Source organism: Perca fluviatilis, chromosome 4 (genome assembly GCF_010015445.1).
Source record: "Perca fluviatilis chromosome 4, GENO_Pfluv_1.0, whole genome shotgun sequence".
NCBI classification, from domain to species: Eukaryota; Metazoa; Chordata; class Actinopteri; order Perciformes; family Percidae; genus Perca; species Perca fluviatilis.
This window is the reverse complement of record NC_053115.1, coordinates 9,957,600-9,978,264: the sequence shown is the minus strand read 5'-3', so window position 1 is coordinate 9,978,264 and position 20,665 is coordinate 9,957,600. Positions and strand designations below refer to the sequence as shown.

At 42.2% G+C, this 20,665-nt stretch overlaps 2 protein-coding genes across 5 annotated transcripts in view; both read left to right on the top strand.

Annotated features, from left to right (window-relative positions):
* The window catches only part of LOC120558214 (synaptoporin), a 28,674-nt gene extending 17,491 nt beyond the window's left edge, over positions 1–11,183 (top strand). The window contains exons 1-5 of one of the 2 annotated variants that reach the window (XM_039799172.1): positions 3,795–3,873; positions 6,921–7,045; positions 7,467–7,665; positions 8,594–8,785; positions 9,587–11,183. In XM_039799172.1, coding sequence (XP_039655106.1) covers positions 3,850–3,873; positions 6,921–7,045; positions 7,467–7,665; positions 8,594–8,785; positions 9,587–9,838 — 792 coding nt within the window. In that variant the 5' untranslated portion in view covers positions 3,795–3,849 and the 3' untranslated portion in view covers positions 9,839–11,183. Of the gene's footprint in view, positions 1–3,794; positions 3,874–6,920; positions 7,046–7,466; positions 7,666–8,593; positions 8,786–9,586 lie in introns of those variants that run through there. The other variant, XM_039799171.1, reaches the window with a different exon arrangement.
* A 4,538-nt stretch (positions 11,184–15,721) lies between these two features.
* On the top strand, positions 15,722–20,434 carry LOC120558233 (zinc finger protein 436-like). 3 transcript variants are annotated; one of them, XM_039799204.1, is made up of 3 exons: positions 15,722–16,072; positions 16,184–16,573; positions 16,981–18,017. In XM_039799204.1, the coding sequence occupies exons 1-3, from the start codon at positions 15,880–15,882 to the stop codon at positions 17,865–17,867; spliced, it is 1,470 nt and encodes a 489-aa protein (XP_039655138.1). In that variant the 5' UTR covers positions 15,722–15,879; the 3' UTR covers positions 17,868–18,017. The 3 variants fall into 3 exon arrangements, with proteins under 3 accessions (XP_039655138.1, XP_039655140.1, XP_039655139.1); XM_039799206.1 differs by lacking the exon at positions 16,981–18,017 and adding an exon at positions 20,268–20,434 and having other exon boundaries at positions 15,735–16,072; XM_039799205.1 differs by lacking the exons at positions 15,722–16,072; positions 16,184–16,573 and adding an exon at positions 16,580–16,891.
* The last annotated feature ends 231 nt before the right edge of the window (positions 20,435–20,665 follow it).

The following is a 20,665-nucleotide window of genomic DNA, read 5'->3' as shown; positions in this document are numbered from 1 at the left end:
CTCTAGCCTCCGTCATGCAGGTGTCCAGGTGTATAAATAGACCAATTATGAGACCAACCCCCATGACGTGCTACGTTACGTAATAGGGCGAAAATTATAGACCATAAACAAACCTAATATACATGGCTCCTATATTCCGGCCCCTAATTATTATTCGGCAATGATAATAATTAAGACATAACATAGGAGACCTGTAAATAAAGGGCTTATCAATGTAGTATACAATGTCATATTCTTCTTTCTTCTAGAAGGGGGGGGGGGGTTCATCGCCCCTCGTGTCTAGTCCAGTCAAGGAAAGTCAGTGTATAAATGTCAATATGTCAGAGAATCAGCTACTACTCCTCATGACTCCTCTGCCTCCTGCAGGAGGCAAACTTTAGTGATGGGCCTGTCCAGACAGCTGGTCTTGGTTTTAATCCGTACTATTCGTACAAGTCCTCTTTTGTCCGGGATAGTTTGAATTATCCTTCCAGTCAACCATGAGTTGCGAGGAGCTGAATCGTCAACTATGACGACGATATCTCCAGGAATGAAGTTCCGTTTTACACCTGACCACTTTTGACGCTCCTGTAGTTGCGGCAGATATTCCGCGATCCATCTTTTCCAAAACAGATTGGACATATATTGTACTTGTCTCCATCTACGACGTGAATATACGTCCTCCTTTAGGAACTGTCCTGGTGGCAGAGATGGCGTGGTTTTTAGGAGTAAAAGATGGTTAGGGGTTAGTGCTTCCAGGTCGTTAAGATCAGTGGATGCTTTGGTTATAGGACGGCTATTAATAATAGCTTCCGCTTCACAGAGTACTGTGTGAAGACTTTCCTCGTCCAGGCACTGCACCTTCAGTGTTGAATACGGAACCTTTCGCACGGATCGGATCAATCTCTCCCATACACCTCCATGGTGTGAACCAGCTGGAGGATTGAAAACCCACTTTATTTCCTTTTGGAGAAGGGTATCATGGATCTGAGCAAGATTCCAGTTTTTGATGGCTTCCCTTAACTCACGCTCAGCTCCCACGAAGTTGGTGCCATTATCCGAGCGTAGTTCCAATACTTGTCCACGTCTTGCTATGAACCGACGAAGAGCATTGATGAAGGAATCTGTATCCAGCGACGATGCAACTTCAATGTGGACAGCCCTTATGGCCAAGCATGTGAAAAGAACTCCATATCTCTTCACTACACTCCTTCCACGCTTTACTTCAAAGGGTCCAAAATAGTCCACTCCAACATGTGTGAATGGAGGTTTGTCCGGGGAAACTCTATCTTGAGGTAAGTCTGCCATCTGCTGATGCCCTGGAACAGCATGTAACCTCCGACAGACAACACATTTGGACAAGACTTTCCTTATGGCCACACTTGCACCTGGAATCCAATATCTTTGTCGCAGCATAGATAACATGTGGTTACGACCACAATGTCCCACCTGATGATGTATATGTCGAAGAATAATGTCGGAGATGTGAAGATCCTTTGACAGTATAACAGGGTGTTTAGAATCTTCAGGCATGGCTGCCCTACTAAGCCGTCCACCAACTCTTAAGACACCATCTTTAAGAACTGGGTTCAGCTTGTAAATGTGGCTGTTCCTCTTCACAGCCTCTCCTTTTTCCAAGCTAGAAATCTCAGCTGGAAATCTTCCTTTCTGACAGAAGCGGATTATCTCCAACTCAGCTATCCTCAGTTCCTCTATTGAGAGGTAACCACCTGAGCCTGAGCTTTGATACTCTGAATTTCTTTTTCCAGAGCCTGCTTTTGTTGGGCTCCAACCATACCAGATTGAGCAAGTTCAAATCCTTTTTGCTTCCGCTTCTGACTAAGACACAAAAGCAATTTCTTGAGCCTAAGGATCCAACATACTATCCTTTTCAAGTGAATCCAAGACGAGAAGTAGTTGATAATCCGTGTAGCGACTTCTTTGTAACCTCCATGAGCCGCCGAGAGGCTGAGTCAGGGAACAATCACTTGTATGACGCGCCGTTTGAATAATCCAGATCCACACCGTTATGCTTTCGAGGATTTATTGTTGATTTGAAAGTGGGAAAACAAATATTAATAAACAAAATCCAGTTGCCAGAAAATACTACATAACCAGTGTTAATGAATACATTCATACACATATTTAGCCGCACTGGTATTCATTGTTAGCCCTCTAGCCACCGTTCACAAAGCATTTTTTACTGCCTTTTGTTTAAATTTTTCCAATCGTTCACATAAAACTGCTGTACTTCATGTCATTAAAACTACTTATCACTTTTAGGTCAGAGTGGTGAGAGAAGAGCTAATTATCTCTCTCCTTTGTCAAATGGCAGGCAAAGTCCAACAATTATCTCTCTATGGGCCACAGTATTGTTGGAGTGGGCAGCGGAGGAAACAACTTAATTTATTCACAGCAGTGGTAGTGGACTGTAGGCCTATGTGTAGGAAGTGAGAGAATGCTAATTATAAAGTTGTTCGGTCTGATACCGTAACTACTGAGGTGGTTTTAACCCGGAGTGACCTGGCTGACGCGCTGATGCTAACATGCTGTGTAGCGTTCAAGACTGTGTTGCATTGCAGAATAACAGTATGTTTATTTGGTTAACCGTGCAGCATGAAATGTCCATTATTTCATGTTTTCAGCGATAAATCCATAAACAATTAGACAACTTTAGAACAAAGGCTTTGGCGCCAATGCACTCCAGCATCACAGCATTCGGTGTCACAGCGTTAGCGTTCAAAAACTATTTGCCCTTTCCGGGCCAAACACCTGCCGGCAACAATTTGGAGCTCACCTTTATAATCTTGCCCCAGGTAATACCACGCGACACCCAATGTACATACAAAGAACAACACCCAAAATCTGAACACTTGAAACAACATATTTAGCTCCTACACTGATATATAATATATATGTCAGTGTGAGGTTTTTTTTTTTTTTTGGAAAATTAAGAAATGAGGAGTGTGTGTGGACACAACAGGTGTGGATTAGAATACAGAACGAACAAAAAAACAGTCAATGTGTTACATAGTGGTTTCCATTAAGTTCCTCAGTCTCTCATAGAACACATAGCACAACCTCAGTATCACAAATGGTTACTAAAGCTTGTTTTACACACTGTTTAGCACTCTGACTCATTAAAAAATAATAAGGAACAACATTGTTGGCTTTATACTCATAAAAGCAATATTTATTATTTTCCACCCATTTGCCATCTATGTACAGGCTGCAAAACATGTCTAATTGGCTTTAGCACTAGGTTGATCTGCTACTGTTTGTATAATGTGTCCATAATGAATCTACTCACCGCTTCCTGTTTTGCAATAAGGTATCTCAGCCCTGTTTTTCTATCAGCTGTAGAGCTAAGAGGTTAATTAATCATTCATGTTGTTTACACAGGCAGACTGACATTGCATTAGTATAGAATTAGCAGGAGAGGAATACTAACAAAGAGATTAACCGAGTAAATAGCAATGTGTAGTCCAGTATAACCTTCAGAAATTGCATTTAATGAGTACTCTAATAAAACATATGGGGCCATAGCCTCATTAGTTTTAAAATTAAAGATTTAATTATCCTACTGTATGTGTTAGCAGGTTCAACTTGAGCAAACGGACGCTTAATTAGTCTTCCACTACATATTTGAAGGAATTGTTGAACCTTTTTACTTACTTTTATTTCTTACCTAATTTCAGAAGCGGTAGAGGGCAGAATTGAATAGAGGAGTGAAGAGACATTAGCCACACACACACGCACACGCGCACACACACACACACGCACACACACACACCGTGATTTCCTCAGGCAGCTTCTGTTTCAGCAGTACTCAAGTAGGATTCAGTACTGGATTAGATCCTCTCGTCTCCAATGTGTATGGTTATATTTGCTCCGGTAAGTTCAAGTTTTAATTTGTTTTGACTGTGGATAATAGCTCATTCAAACAAACACAGTGGGTAGTATTTCAGTATGTGATCATTCTGAGTGGTATTTGTGTCATCAAACTGTTGTTATAATGGCAGTAAATCAAATTGTGACTGAAGAGGTTTTTAAGTTTTACAGCCTGTAATGCAAGCTAAGCTGTGAGGTTCTGTCTTTGTTTAATTGTAATTACCTACAAACTCCTCTAACACATTGCTAATGCAGTTTTTCATGTCAAATTACATTTTATTTTATACAATTGATATTTCATCTAGTAATATACTTCATTCTTAGATTATTATTTGTTTGCTGCTGTGTTCAAAGTTTAGATTCGCCTTTGTGTCTGTGTTTATAGTCCAAGGGGAATCATTCATTGTATTGTGGAGCCAATTTGAAACAAGGCAAATGCTCAAGGGAGAATATGAACCACATTTTTTCCCGTGGTGCTGAAGTCATCATCAGGTGCCAGACACAAACAGTGCTTGTCTCTTCCTCCATACTCCGAGACTCCGTCTGTCCTAATTCAGCTCATCCCACACACTCACTTCAGCTATTGTGTCTATGTGCTGATGTAGCCAAAATGCTATCAGCTTGTGTTAAATTGGCTTCACGGCAGAGAAATTGTTGAGAAATGGAGCAAAATGGTGGGACTGCTCCTACTCACTATTCGCTACTTGGGCTTGTTACTAGAAATTCATTATACTTACAGTTTTAATGTTTCTTGTGGCTAATTTTTGAGATTTAAAACTCAACTGACACGTTGTCAAAGCTGCACTAATTGATTTTTTTATATAAACATTGGGTCAAATTATTTTGTGTAAAGTGAGAGATGTTGCTCATAGTGACAAACCCACAGGTAATTATTACCCAACTCTCAAATTCCCCACAGCTGAATCGTTTTAGTGTCTTTCAACTCATTGCTTTGTTTGTAGGCCCACAACTTTACATCTGCATTGTTTCCAGCAGCAACAGCTGTTTTCAGCCAACACGGTCTCACGTTTTTTTCGTGGTGGCCAGCATGAAATGGTCTATACGGACATTAACGGGGAAAGCAAACGCCACACCCCGGGGAAGGATGCCTCACATGCCGGGAGACGCGCGACAATGACGGGTTGGCGGAGGTTGGGTTTAGGAAAAAAACAACGGGGAAAGGACGCCTCACACGCCAGGAAACAGCCGCGGGGGAGGAAGCCTCACACGGCGCGACACGGTGGCAGGGGACGCGCGACAATAACGGGAACAACGGGGAAAGGACGCCGGGAACAGTCGCAGGGGAGGACGCCTCACAGTACAGATCCATTTGACCGTGCGACGCTTCTGTCGTGCTGCCCGTCAAAAAGCTGGCCGATGCCCAGCTTTATGCAAATGAATCCGTTGAACGCGACGCGACTATCCACTAGAAGTAGACGAAAATCTTTCAAACTAACCTTTGTCGTTCTGAAATGAAGACAGATTCAGCAACTGCACGGCCTATTTCTCGCTTAAAATGTTGTCAGAAACATGTTTCGGTGAACTATTTTAGTAAAATATGAGATCGTATTCTGAACGAGCCACCATGACACTCTGTTGAAATTCTCGAGTAGCCAGACCCACGTCACGCGTTCGTCCAATCAGCTGCTGGTCAGGGGCATGGAGCATCAACCATGGCTGTATGACGTTGCGACACCACGCTTCAGTCGTGTCGGACAAATGGATCTGTACCGTCACACGCCGGGACACGGCCGCGGGGGACGCGCCACAATAACGGGACGGTTAATGGGGAAACAAAATGCCACAAGCGGGACGCGACCCCCGGCCTCAGGGGTGAAAGTCTGGAATTGTTTGACCCATCCACCTTCCCCCACAAACCAACCTCCTTACGCAGATTTTCGGCATTTCATACTACTCACTACCGTAGTCGTGCTGTGACCACAACATATGCCTCCCATTTAAATACATTAGTTTACATTTTCGTGCTGGCCACCACGAAAAAAATGACAAAAACGTCCCCATGAACACGTATCAATAGATTACATAACGTGACCATTTCACAAACTGCCATGAGACTGGGTTGTTTCAGCAGGCAAGCTCTAATAAACCCTACATGTCCACGGTTAGACAGACAGAGTTAGTGACGTCGCTGATGAACTTAGTGAAACATTTAGCAGCTAGAGGCAGATATTTCCTTCTGGAGTTGGAGGAGACCAAAACAGAGCTAAACTTAAAGTAAATATTAGACTCACTTTCGTCAGGTGGCCAGAAACACAACTCAAAATGAACGCTAATGTTGCTCCGTCTCTGCTGGATGTGTGAATAGGCAATAGGAATGCCAACTTTATAAAGTGATAATATGTCCATGTTGTGTTTTCAACTTGTTCTGCTACCCCAAATGGCAATAAAATAAATGAATACTGCTTAAGTATATTCATCTTTGTTACATAAAATTGAAAAACAACCCAGTATGCCATATTTACCATGGTTGGAGACACTGTAATCCAATGTTGATTGACTTGTTAGGGCAAACCTGTCATGGTTGACAATACCAATAAAGTCAGTTCAAAACAGAGCCAGCACAGCAGAGGTGGCTGATTTCATCTGTTTGTATAAGCTCAGTAATAACACATCCAAGTCCACAACAATTCCACCATCTTTGCTGGGGTCCAGACATAATTTCAGTCACTTGTCACTAGTGCAGAAGGTGATCATTTGTGTGAATTCATAATAGTGTGCAAAATAAAAACAGCAGTGTCAAAGCTGACAAGGTTTATCCTGACATTAGAACATTGGATTTGTTATTTGCACATGTTTAAGTAGTGTAATCATTATCAAATCATGCATATAGACAAAATAATTCTCATTTGATTGTTGTATGTGGAATGTGTTCTGTGTGATTTCACAACACTGTACAACACCGGACTCATGGCCAAAAAGAAGAAGAAAAAATCTAATTCCCAGTAGTTTGAAGGTCCCATCTCCTCATTTGTGCCTGGCCTTTAGTCATCTATTGGAAACTAACTTTGGATTTTTCTTTCTGTGTGCAGCTCTTTGCCATTTTTGCATTTGCGACATGTGGGGGCTACTCTGGGCAGCTGCGGGTTAGTGTGGACTGCATGGAGAAGGCCCTAAGCAACCTCAGCATTGGCATCGACTTTGCTTATCCTTTCAGGTGAGTTCATTCATTGTCTCAAAGTTTGATGGTAGGAGTATGAACCATGATGATCCATTCCTGAGTTTGTAGTGTGAGCTTTTCTAAACACAAATACATCACTGCAATCTGGACAGAATATACAAAGGTTTTACAGCCTATTAAAACTAAAACTGTTAAAATACAATTTGGCATACCTCAGAGGGCAGATAGATCCCAATTGTACCTCAGAGCGAATGTTAACTGAAAATCAGTATAAAGACCTTTTTCTTTCTAAAGGTATAATGCTAAAAGTCAGAGGATGTCAGAGAAAGTTATAAACAAGGAAAGGCGAACACAAATGAATCACTGTATAATCATTTATGACCTTATGAGGGTAAAAGATCCTGTCATTTTGTGTAGTTAGTAGGATTTGACCCCTGTACCTTCTTCTGTTTATCAGGTTGCACCAGGTGTCCTTTGAAGCGCCCGTGTGTGAGGGTATTAGGAGGGAACGCGTTTTCCTTATTGGAGACTATTCATCCTCTGCAGAGTTCTTCGTCACCATTGCGGTCTTTGCCTTCCTGTATTCCCTCATGGCGACCATTGTCTACATCTTCTTTCAGAACAAGTACCGTGAAAACAACCGAGGACCACTCATTGTGAGTACAATGGACTCCAACTGGGGACATTTTCAGTTGCTAGTGGGAAGTAGTCTATATCCACGACGTGGGAAGTTACTCGACGTTATAAAATCTTTCCCCCCTTCAATTCTCAATTAACTCTATTCCTGTGTTTCTATCTTAAACTGACTCTGCAACATGGCATCGTGACTTTGCGTAAACATATTCGCCATTTTCCTAAAGCCAAGTGGCGTGTTATCTGTACACATTTTGAGCTGTCCGTGTGTATGGATGGCAGTCTGCAACGTCACAGCGTAAACATACATGCCACTTTGTAAAGCCACGTGGCGTGTTATCGCGAGGCTACGTTGGGGTTCAGGAAACGTCACACTCAGGTTGGATTTAGGAAAAGAAGAACCGGGTTGGGTTTAGGAAACGTCACGTGACACATGGGTTGGGTTTAGGAAAAGAAGAACCAGTTGGGTTCAGGAAAAACAGAATGGGGTTAGGGTTTAGGAAAATAACAAACGTGGAAAACATCACATGCGGGACACAAAGGAAACGTCACAAGCGGGACACAATACCCACTCTCCTGGGTGAAAGTCCTGTGTTTTACCCATCATCCACCCAGACCCACTTCCCAATGTGGATTTTCGCCCTTTCATACTACTCGCTACGGCGTCAATTCACACGCAATCGCAAGGTAATGTAAGTCAATGGAGGCCAAACGCCGTTGATAAACACGCTAAAAAGCAAGTATGCGTCTTGATAACACGCCAATAATGGCATATGAATTTACCTACGCCATTTCATGAGATCAGTCTGGACTCACAAATGAAAATGAATTATAATGCTAAGACATAGCTGCTCAAAGCAAGCCCCATCATTCAACCACTACTTTAACAAAGTAATGTTGTGGTTTTTAATGTTTTTGATAATCCGTCTTCTCTCTCTTACATGCCATCAGGACTTTGTAGTGACTGTGGTGTTCTCCTTCATGTGGCTGGTCAGTTCTTCTGCCTGGGCCAAGGCTTTGTCTGAGGTGAAAATGGCCACTGATCCAGATGAGGTGCAGCTCCTTATCTCTGCCTGCAAAGTCCAGACCAACAAGTGTGGCTCTCTGCATGGACCACGCTGGTCCGGACTCAACACCTCAGTGGTAGGTTCACAGGATGTGTGTCGCAGCTGAAATTTAGCAATTGAAATGTTTTATAAATAGTTCAAATACTGAAACAGTTGAAATTGTAGCTGATGTGTCAGTCAAAATATGAACACTGAAGGAAGTTGAAATAGCAGTTAAAAGGAAGCGCTGAAAGAACTTGGAAGTTTTTCAGTGTAAGCGCTGAGTGAAGTTGTGTCAGTTAAAGTACTGAAAGGATTTGAAAATTCAGCTGAAGTGTAAGTGATGAATTGAGCGGGATGTTTGAGTTGATGTGGAAATCCTGAGAGAAGTTAGTGGCAGTTCAAGTGTATGAACTAACAGAAGAAATTCAGCTAAGGTGTCAGTACTAAAAAGCACTTGGTGTAAATTGTGTATGAACTGTGGAAATTGTGAGAGGGAAATAAGTTATTTTGTTGTTGTTCAAATAGGAAGACCTGAAAGGGTTTGAATTGTCAGTTGAAGAGAAAGAGATGGTGGCAGTTAAAATGGTATTTTTGTATTGGTATGTGTAACTGAAAGCTGTTAAATTGTCAGGTGAAGCTGAAGTTGAGGGAGGACAAAAAGAATGACGAGCAGTTGAAAAGGTCCAAAGATTTCTTTTGAATGAAAAAACTTTCCTAAAGAAGCTGAAATTGTGAAAGTTTGAATGTTTCTACGTCGAGGTATGTTAAAGTAGTAAAATAAAAAAATAGCATCCAGCAGAATAAAGATATAGGAATACTAGAATATGAGTTTGCACCGCTGACTAGAATTTCTAATTTGCTTAATATCGCTTTGCCTCGTTCTCTTCCCCTTTAGGTTTTTGGGTTTCTCAACTTTGTTCTATGGGCTGGGAACATCTGGTTTGTCTTTAAGGAGACCGGTTGGCACAAGGGCGCTACAAGGTTAGCAGGCGGGGCATCTGAGAAACAGTCCAACACCTTTAACCAGCAGTGCTACAACCAGGGAAGCTTCGACCAGTCAGGGAGCTACAACACCCAGGGAAACCTCGGACAGCCATCTGAGTACAGCCAGGTGGGAGGGCCCACCTCCTACTCCAATCAAATGTAGCCGTGCCTTTTTCGATTCGTGAGTGGCACTTCTGCATTTTAAACAAAGGCAATCAGGGGGTTATCAGAGAGAGAAAAAAATATGGTCATAAAATAAGGCATCAAAGGTGTCAAGTACACTCACTTTAGATACAAGTATTGTTTGGTATTGTACAAAATTATTAGATATAGTCTTTTACTCCTTCTCTGTCAGAGGTGTTGTTTGCTGAATGTTGTATTTCTTGTAGTTTGAAACTCGTAAGTGATCGCCTCTCTCTCTGTGCTTGGTAATGGACATTCACTGTTACGACTGGATGTCTTTTTCAAACTGGTTTGCACTGTTTTGGAAGGAAAAAGTGCTCTATGTTTGTATACATTTTTGTTTCAAAAATGGGGTCGACTCAGTGCATGATGTCTTACTGTACACGTGCTAATATGCTCTCTGTGAAACTAGTAAAGTAAACAGTTTATCTCTCAAAGTTTACAAAGATCACATGCCCCCGAATCATTACTGAAAGTTTATTTAGATCCCTATTATAACATGTATATTCTTTTTTCTAATCTAACTGGAACTGTATTTTGATATTGGGTGTTTCTTATTTAGATACATATTCAGAATTAGTGACATTTCTGTTTAATTTGTTAGAATAAATAGATTCCAACTCATGTCTGACATTGATCATGTCAGAAAGTCTAAACACTTAATTTACAAAAAACTGTAAACTGCAAAAAAAACACTATACAGGAATTGTGTAAGACAAAAGTAATGTATATGCAACCACTGCAGTATGATTATGTTCCCATGGTTTCCACTTCTTAGTTGCATCTGTACAGACAACATCACTGCCGTTTCATATTTATGATGTAAAGAGGAAGATGTTCTCCCAAATTGTTTACAAGTGGCCGATCCTGTTGCAAATTGCTATGACTGTTTTCTATGAACCTAAGTTATACCTCTCTAAAGCATGCCCAGAGTATTCTTTTACACTGCTAAAGCCCAGTAAAAAAGGCACATCAGTACCACAGTGACAATAGGGCTCATAACTAATATTGAGTTTTTGACTTTAAAATCCCAATTCAGTCTTCAGTCAAAAACTGCAATTTATGTATAGTAATATTCAAAGGATAATTCCCGTTTGCTGTTTGATATGACTTGTGCAACCCTGTTTCTTGACCTCCAGCATGTGACTTGCATCAGTATAATGAAGCAGATTGAACATCCATGTACAGTATGTATCATAGTTTGACATCCATGATAAATGTGTACGGGTCCATATACTGCCACATGCATTTAGTTCATGAGTGTGGATATTTTACAGGCATTCATCCTAATAAAGATGCACAAATTTGCGCATAAACGATCTGTTCTCCATGTTTCGGCTCAGATCACTTTGTCTGCTCTGTGTGAAAAAATGTACATAAACGAGTTAGTTTCTCTAGTTGATGGATCAGACTGTACACCTGATGTTATGCAAGCACTTTGCCGTGAAAAGTGGTTGACCCTGACCTTTGACCTGTTGCCTTGGTTGGATGGTCTTTGAGGGATGCTTCTTGTTCCATGAGAGTCTGCCAGGTACAATGAGAAGCCTGCAATGACGGTGTGTCAGCTGATCTTTCTGTTGTTACCTGGGACACACGAAATAAGTAATTTACATGTCAATCAATTAAATGGGCCTTTAATATGCAAGTAGCCTACTCTGCGCCATTTTTACAGTCACTTATTAACATTGCTCTGTATGCCCTGCATTCCTAGTAGGTTACCCAACTGCTTCTTCCGCTGCTTCTACAGCACCCCAGCATTTCCGGTATAGTCAAACCATAGACTGTATTAACCCAAAGATCCATCTATGACTATAACCATTTAAACCGTCTCTTATAGAGCTCAACAGTGACCGCCCACTTTTTCAATGGCTCTGGTTTCCAGAAGCGATATTACGAATCCATAGACAGTAGCTGTTTCTCAATGTCAAGGATCCTTCCTTGGAAGGACTAGTCCTACCAAGGAAGGATGGGCAGAGACGCCATGCAACAGCTGATGGTGGTCCTGAAGACGGACAGGCAGCACGGATGGGGCCCGACCCTGGAGACACTTCCTGTTCTGGCTGGCAACCGGTTCAGCCTACCGAGTGGTCTCCAGGGTCTTCTGTATGCCTCTACCTACGGTGCACACGGTGGTCCACAGGATGGTGGATGTGGTGGTGGCTGTTCTCCCCCATTTCGTCCACTTTCCCCGCACACAGGAGGAGCTCCAGATGGTCGGGGATGGCTTTGGCCGGCTGGCTCATCACCGAGCATTTGACAAGGCAGCAGGGGCAGTAGTCCTAGATGGCTGCCACATCCAAATTAAATGTCCTTCAATAGCATTTATTGGCCAGGCGTCCATGTTTACGCGAGGTAATGTAACCCCATTTGTACAGGTCCTATCCCCTGACCAATCAGCTATCCTAACCTTAACCACTCGAGGTCAAATGCCTAACCCCAACCAATCGAGCTGCTTCGTAGGGCGGGTCTTGCCGTGGGATTCATAATTTTGCTTCCGGGAAGTGTTTTTTCCACATTCAATTGTTTCATTGACGTTTCGAAAATTGCATATATAGAGAGTTTTAAGTCTGGAACCGAGCCAACCAGCTACGAGATGAATAGTGAGCATAAAATATTTGATCCGCGCAAAAAAAACATTTTGAAAACGAAAAAGGCACAGAAACTATCATAGACTTTAATGGTAGAAGCTCGCTCTAGCCGTTCACGGTTTCGCGGGTACGGTAAACGTTTCTATGCGAGTTGGACCAATCAGATATGTTGCTGTTACACTTAGAATTGTGGATAGTGTAGTTTTTCTCCATAAGATCGCAAATAAAACATATTTTTTCTTGAAACAAGGTTGATTTCATACAGACTTCTAGCTTCTACAGGAGCAGAATGATTGATTCACTCCAATTTGCTTATCGGGTGGGGAGGGGGGTTGATGATGCTAAAATGTTCATCCTAGACAATATCCACAAACATCTGGAAACTCCATAGCCAGACTTCTGTTTGCTGACTTTTCGTCGGCATTTAACACCATGCAGCCACATATACTGGCAGAGAAGCTCATCACCCGTTTTCATTTGGATCATCAGCTTACCTTGTGGATTATAGACTTTCTGACCAACAGGACACAGAGGGTACTGATTAACGACAACTTTTCAGATGTCCGGATCACGTCAACAGGTTCGCCACAAGGGTGTGTCCTTTCCTCCCTCCTGTACATCCTCTACACAGACGACTGTAGGTCTACTCAGCCAAATTGTCATATGGTGAAGTTTGCTGATGACACAGTCGTCCTGTCTCTGCTTTCAGGCAAACTCCATGACCACAGTTCAGCTCTGCAGGAGTTTGTGAAGTGGTGTGAAATGTCCTGTTTGGAGCTGAATGTGGATAAAACCAAGGAGATGATAGTGACTTTCTCTCCCAAGCAGAGGCAGTTGGCTGAGGCAGTTACTAGCCTACTACCATCCAAGGAAAGCCAGTGGAGGTTGTAGAGGAGTATAAATATCTTGGGACTATTTTTTGACAACAAGCTGAAGTTTTCGTCCAACACAGATGACATTCTGAAGAAATGCCATCAGCGGCAGTACCTGCTTAGGAAACTAAAATCATTTGATGTAAGCAAGGACATCCTAATCACATTTTACTATTCATTTATCGAAAGTGTGATGACCTTTTCCTTCACTTGTTGTTTTTTTTCCATTAGCCTTCAAAACAGGAATAATTTACATCGAACTGTTAAAGTCTGTTCCAGAATTATTGGGTACCCCTTGAGAGATCTGTCCACCCTATGTGAACAGCAGACACTGAAGACTGCCTGTAAGATCCTTCGTGATCCATCACATGTTATGTTTATAATGTTTGAGTGGCTCCCTTCAAGGCGAAGACTTCGTTGTCAAAGCTGTAAGACCCAGAGGAGGAAGGTGACCTTTGTCCCCAGGGCTGTCCAACTCCTGAACTCCCCCCCCCCCCCTAACTGATGCATTCATTCCATTCCCTTTCTTCCTCCCTTTTGTACTACTATTTATGTATTATTGTATTGATGATGTACTGTATATGTGGGAATGTGCTGCTCTTTGTGCCATTGAATTGCCCCCTGGGGATGATTAAAGTGAATTGAATTGAATTGAATTGAAACTTCCGTTTCACAACCACGTAGCTCGTGGTCAGTCTACCTCGGATGGTTTAGACAGTAGGGGAGAGTGGGGTAAAATGAGCCAGTGGGTAAGTTGACCCACCCCCTGTTTCTAGGCAACTATACACATTTGGCGTTATGTGACCATACATTCTGAAGGACTCCATAATTTCTATTTTGCTGTCAAGAGGAGAAGTACATGGGACAAGAGGTAAGTTGTCGTTTTTCCACAAAACACTTTTTCGCTTGTTAAAGTAAATTTTCTGCATTGCAGGTATACTAGCTGTTGTGCCAAAGCAAATGTATCTAGGTCTAAAGTTGTGTATGGTACATGTTGGTGATTTGTCAACATATAAAACCATGTGAATCATTAAGCTAAAGGTTAGCCTGAATTGCTAAGCTAGGCCGTTTTTACCAAAATGGTGACTATAGGGCAAAGTGAGCCAGATGATGTGGGGTAAATTGAACCACAGCTAAAGCCTTCAACAAAACTACAGTCGAGGGGGTTCTTTGACAATCTGACCAAAAGTTATGGACAGGTGACAGAATTAATATATTCCATAATATCAGTACAATTGAATGGCAACTATAGCAAGATACAAGAGTAAAGTACATTTACTGTACAAGAAATTGGCATGTGTTTACTTATCAGCCACAGTTACCAGGATATGTATTCAGGGCTGTTAAGTATGATTTTAGCATTGATTGAAAAGCTTAACAATTCAGATTTTTTTCATCATGGCTCTTGTCTTTGTTTTATAGGTTCAAATTCCCTGAATGATGTGCTGAAGAAGCTTCCTAAACCTCAAAAGGTTGGAGGAACTCATATTTCCCAGCAACCTTGATGGATGGAATGTCCATATATTTCTTGCTCCTGAAAACTATGCTGGCAGTCCTTCACTTAACAGAAATGTTTAAAACTATTGTTCACCAATACAAAACAATAAAAGATTAAAGGGAAAATGTGTATGTTTGGTGTTGTTTGAGGTAACTTTAAAAAAAAATTAACATTGTTTGTATAGGTAAGTGTATTATTAAATAATTTTTTTTAAAGAGGAAAGTTATGTTTTTAAATTATGCTTGCATTAAAACGTGAAAAATAGGATGGTCAATTTACCCACTGACTGGGATCAACTTACCCCTAGCCTGGGGTAAGTTGATCCACATGAACACATGAACACATGTCACATGAACACTTGTTTTTCTGAGGTCATATTTTCAAGGCTGTTTGTCATAGGTGCATTCTTATATTTTCAGTTGATAGGCAACATCCCAAATTAACAGTAGATGTCTTCATTGTTCTTCTGTCTCAATTTCCCTTGCCTGGACATCCACATAAGTAAAAACTGGCTCATCTTACCCCACTCTCCCCTATGGCTTATAATCTAAATCCTTATGGAGAAAATCAATGGGATTTTAGATGTGCAGTCTCCTGTGTGACCAGGAGGCGACAGTAGTCTTTCTGATCGCTCCCACTGCTTTAAAAAAAAAGAAAGAAAAAAAAAAAAGAAAAATGTTCACCATACCGAGAGAAGAAGAACCGTTCACAACTGGGCCACGTTCAGCCCCGACAAAACGTTGCATCACGTTTTTTTTAAACTGAAACGGGGGCACTCTGCCTTTTTATTACCACGTCTCTGCTGATTGGCTATCACCATAGACTGGTATCACCTGTGAGTGACACAGCCAATAAACGAAATACACACTCACCCAACTTGAGGAAACATATCTCAAAGCCGTGGCACACCGTAGCAAAGCGGTGCAAACCGTTTTGAGATTGAACGTGCCCCTAAAGTCACACACCGAAATGTCTTCCGTGTCAGAACCAGAACAGCATCCGAGCTGACATCGTTCTCTTAATACATTCATGGCTAACATCGTCCTCTAAACAGGCTACATCCATGGCTGACATGGCCACTCTACACTATCTAAACGCTTTCATTTCTGAGCGGCTGACAGCGGCGGCTGTGGAGATTTTCGGGGCGGTGGAGAAAACGTTGACAGAGTACCAGGGAGAAATCAGCCGCTCCAAGCAGGAGATAGATCAACTGAAAACACTGGTGCTCTGGCCTCAAGTCAAATTACATAGATCAGGTATATGTGGATTAAATCTCTCGACTCTCAAAACTAAGATGCGATGTCTTCATGTCACATTTTAGATTTAAATGTGAATTTAAAGTAAGTGTTGTTGTTTTTTGTCTCCAGTCTCGTCCCTATATGCACTTTCATGTCATTCAGCAGCTCATCAGGTCAGTGCTGTCTGCTGTTATAAGGAGGCTTCTCCTGGGTGCCGCCCACCAGATGTGAGCCTGAGCACCCTGCATATTAAAGATGAACAAGACAGGAGGGCTGATCAGCAAGGACCGCCCTGTAGGCAGCAGGGCGATACCACCGTGTCTCCTCAGTTTGTGAAAAGAGAAGATCTCGAGGAGCCGCCCTCAGACTTCTGCAGAACGTTGGCTGTTGAGCAGACAGCAGATATTAAAGCCGAGCCTGATGGCGACGAGTTAATAACATCTCCATCAACCAGGGAGGCTGAGATCTCCTGTGGGATAAATCCAGAGTCTTCTGGACTTCAGCGAGAAGCCCTGAAAGGTGGGGAGAGGACATCCAACACAGGCTAAGAAAATTAGAGCAAAAATTTATTATTTATGTATTATTATACACTTAAAATGCTCTATATTAAGACATTTTGATTGGGTTTGTCGGGTAAGTCGCACGTCCATTTGACAATGCAAAAACTAAAACTGCATTACAATAAGAAATATTTTCATAATGAAATTATTATTTGATATTCATGTTATCTGTGTTTGCACTGCATGCCATCAACAGCAAGGTGAAAGAAATTCCCAAATGCAACACTGGATGTTCATCTTTACTTGGGTTTGAATATGCTGATAACACTTACAAAAGGTGAAAGGAGTTATATGTAGGCCTGTTTTTGTGTTCGACAAAAGGTATCTCGCAAAATTTAGTACATTTCCACACCTCTGTCCTTGTAGATGCGCTTGAGATCACTCATCATGGGCGGGATGGGCTTGATGGGCAGCAGTACACTGAACAAGACTGGAGCCCCAGTCTGGACCACAAGGACTCTGATCCCCCTCAGATAAAAAAGGAAAAGTTTCCATCATCTAGTCCTCAGGAAGTTACTGACCACTACTATGAACTCCCTCTTCAGTCAGAGAGCAGTTATGATGAGCCTAATTCTTCAAGCCCCAGCCACGGCCAGACTGGGAACAACAAAACATTTTACACAGCGGAGAAAAAGAGAAGAGCTGTTGAAGGAGAAGGCTGCAAACTGTCCACGCTGACAGTTCCTCAGCCCTCCTACTACTTCAGTCTAGACAATACTGCAGCTCAACGTGAATACGGAGAGAATACAGAAGGTGTGGTGAATGGAGAATGTATTAAGACCCTCACACCAACAGGAACGAGGCAAAAGAAAAAGCACAACTCCAACTTGCGCAGTAGGAAAAGAGACAGTATTGGAGTGAAAGAAGACATGAATGATCTGACCAGGGAGAGAAGACATACTTGTCCCATCTGCGCAAAACGTTTTAAGGAATCGGGCCATTTGAGGGATCATGTGAGAATCCACACAGGAGAGAAGCCCTTCCAGTGTAAGGAATGCGGCATGAACTTTAGACAGAGTGGAACTTTGACTTTGCACATGAGAATCCACACGGGGGAACGGCCACACCAGTGCAGCGACTGTGGTCGGCGCTTCAATCGAAAAGGCGACATGAAGACTCACAGGATGACGCACACGGGGGAAAGACCCCATCTGTGCGTGTTGTGTGGGAAAAGCTTTAAAAGGAAGAGCAACTTAAACACACATCTAAAGCTCCATTCAGAGGACAAAATGGATTACACACAACCGTTGTGATAGTTTAAATACTGTTTGAATCATTCAGATAGTGACCATCAGGAAAACATTGTCAGACTTTAATATAGACTGTATAATTTAAGATCAAAATTTGTGATTTGTTACATTGATGGGCCTCTGCAAATTTAACATTAAATACATTTAAGACAACGTTAATATTAGTTTTGCACTTTCATTTTCTCACTTGGTCTAGACATGCTAATTATTGAAGCTAGGCTCTATTCATTAGATTGTGTTTTGTTTTTATTTCTAGTGAGGATGATGGCTGGCTTCATGTTATTGGCAGGATGTATAAAACTGCTACAGGCCCAGCGATAAAACTACATTCAACGATTCATTCCAACGATCAGTGAGGGGTTCTTGTTTATGTTAAAGCTTTAGTGCGTAACTTTTTGATATTAATAAACGTCCGTTACATTCAAGCCATTGCCAAATGAGTTGCTACAAAGCTAATTAAGACTAGCAGCTCCACACAACTCTCTCTGTATTTCTCAGTATGGCTATGTTCAGAAGATTGTATCATCCGGTGACTTTTGTGCGAAGATAATGACCTCTTCTGAAGAGTCCATCATGTTCTTTTAATCCTCCGTGTCCTCCGTGGCTATTAGCAACTGTGTGGAGGAGGGGTGGGGGCATCTGCGCGATCACGGAAGGCTTAGGTCATGTAGACGCGCCGACAATGGTGTTGTCATTACTTAGAATTCCTCTTGGGGGCGACAGAAACTACGCACTACAGCTTTAAGAGAAATCTTAAATCTGCACTTGAATATTTTTATATTCACAATAAAACAATATGATACATAATGGGAAAGTGTTGCTCGCTATCGACGAAACACTGACCAGTCTGGCTCTGGTGTTGCCTTCAGGTCTCGGTGTATTTAAAGGGGACATGTGCTTTTTGTGATTTTTTTTTTTTTTTTTTTTTTCCTCAACTTATACAGTGTTAGACCTGCATGCTAAACTTTGTCAAAGTTCCAAAGCTTGAGGGGAAAACTGAGAGAACCAGCTCCCAGACTGCTCTGTACGGTTTGAAAAAGTTTTGCTAGTGAAAACTTTGTGTAAAAAGATGTTTTTTTTTTTGTTTCTTATGTTTTTGCTCTGGACGTCCTGCGTTGTTTAACCACTTTTGTAAATAAAAGCACCTTCACGTTTCGCAACTCAAGCCATCGTGTTATGAACTTTTTTGTTCAGATTCCCAACACTTTCTTTAACAATAGGTATTGGTTAAACATGAATACATTAACATATAGTATTTCTAAGGTAACATTAGATTAGTGGTAACCACGTTTTGGGTATACATGCAGTTTAATGTCACAGATTCCCCATGCAATGTTCTACGTGCAGTTTAGTGTCCCAAATTCCCCATACATCCATCCATCCATCCATCTTCGTCCGCTTATCCGGTGTCGGGTCGCGGGGGGAGCAGCTCCAGCAGGGGACCCCAAACTTCCCTTTCCCGAGCCACATTAACCAGCTCCGACTGGGGGATCCCAAGGCGTTCCCAGGCCAGGTTGGAGATATAATCCCTCCACCTAGTCCTGGGTCTTCCCCGAGGCCTCCTCCCAGCTGGACGTGCCTGGAACACCTCCCTAGGGAGGCGCCCAGGGGGCATCCTTACCAGATGCCCGAACCACCTCAACTGGCTCCTTTCGACGCAAAGGAGCAGCGGCTCTACTCCGAGCTCCTCACGGATGACTCACCCTATCTCTAAGGGAGACGCCAGCCACTCCTCCCCATACAGTGTCCTTAATTAATTACGAACCTGTTAAACCACCTGTGCTACCCTAACCCTAGCACAACCTTAACCCTAACCTTAACCTGTCTCAAATAAGACCCTCATCATTTGGGACACTCAGCTTTTGGAAAATAATTTGTGACACTAAACTGCACGTAAGCCCACGTGTTGTGTGTTAGTTTTGTCTCGTATTATTTACAGTTTGTAGTGTATTTGTCACAGCCCGATCTGTGACCTCTGGATTCCACTGTTTGTTTCCCTGTCTTTTCCCTGTGTCTCCTCCCCTGTTTGTGTGTGTGTGTGTGTGTGTGTGTGTGTGTGTGTGTGTGTGTGTGTGTGTGTGTGTGTGTGTGTGTGTGTGTGTGTGTGTGTGTGTGTGTGTGTGTGTGTGTGTGTGTGTGTGTGTGTGTGTGTGTGTGTGTGTGCGCGCGCTCATCAGCAGGGGGGTGGCTCTACAGTCGTTACCAGGCACACCTGACTTCCATTTACCATCAAGCTCAGTATAATAAGAAATCCGGCTCTCCACTCACTTATCGCCAGATTGTTTTCTGCTCTCCATGTGGTAACTCTTCAGGCTCAGAGCTCCAGTGAAGAATCTGACTTTGACCCGTTGTTGTGAGTGAGTCTGCTGGAAATAACCTTACATTTGTCTCATCCGTCTCCAGCACCTGCCTAAGCTGCGCCTGCCTTCCTGCTCATCCTCTGCAATAGCCTGCAACAAATTCCCCACCACCAGACATCATCTGCTTTCACCAGGATTGCCACCTCACCACCTTGTTTTACTCTACTTGCAAGTCCTGAGATAAAATAAAACTATACTTACTCCAATCCATTGTGCCTGAGTCTGAATCTAATCCAAACTAGGAGTAAATCCTAGCACTATAATTGATTTTTGTATTTTTTTTTTTAAAGTAACAATTACAGTAGGGTTTGTTATCTATTTTACCTTCTTTCTTTCTTTCCTTTTTTTTTTAAGTAAGTTTAATTTACAGTAGGCCTTTAAGTATTGACCCGGGGCTGGGTGGGGGCTTATTCACAAAACCTTATAACTAAAGCAATTGTC

Coding starts and splice junctions, on each gene's coding strand:
- LOC120558233 (XM_039799204.1), top strand. CDS start 15,880: ATGGCTGACATGGCCACTCTACACTATCTAAACGCTTTCATTTCTGAG. Junction 16,073..16,183: donor AGTCAAATTACATAGATCAG/GTATATGTGGAT, acceptor TTTTGTCTCCAG/TCTCGTCCCTATATGCACTT. Junction 16,574..16,980: donor TCAGCGAGAAGCCCTGAAAG/GTGGGGAGAGGA, acceptor CTGTCCTTGTAG/ATGCGCTTGAGATCACTCAT.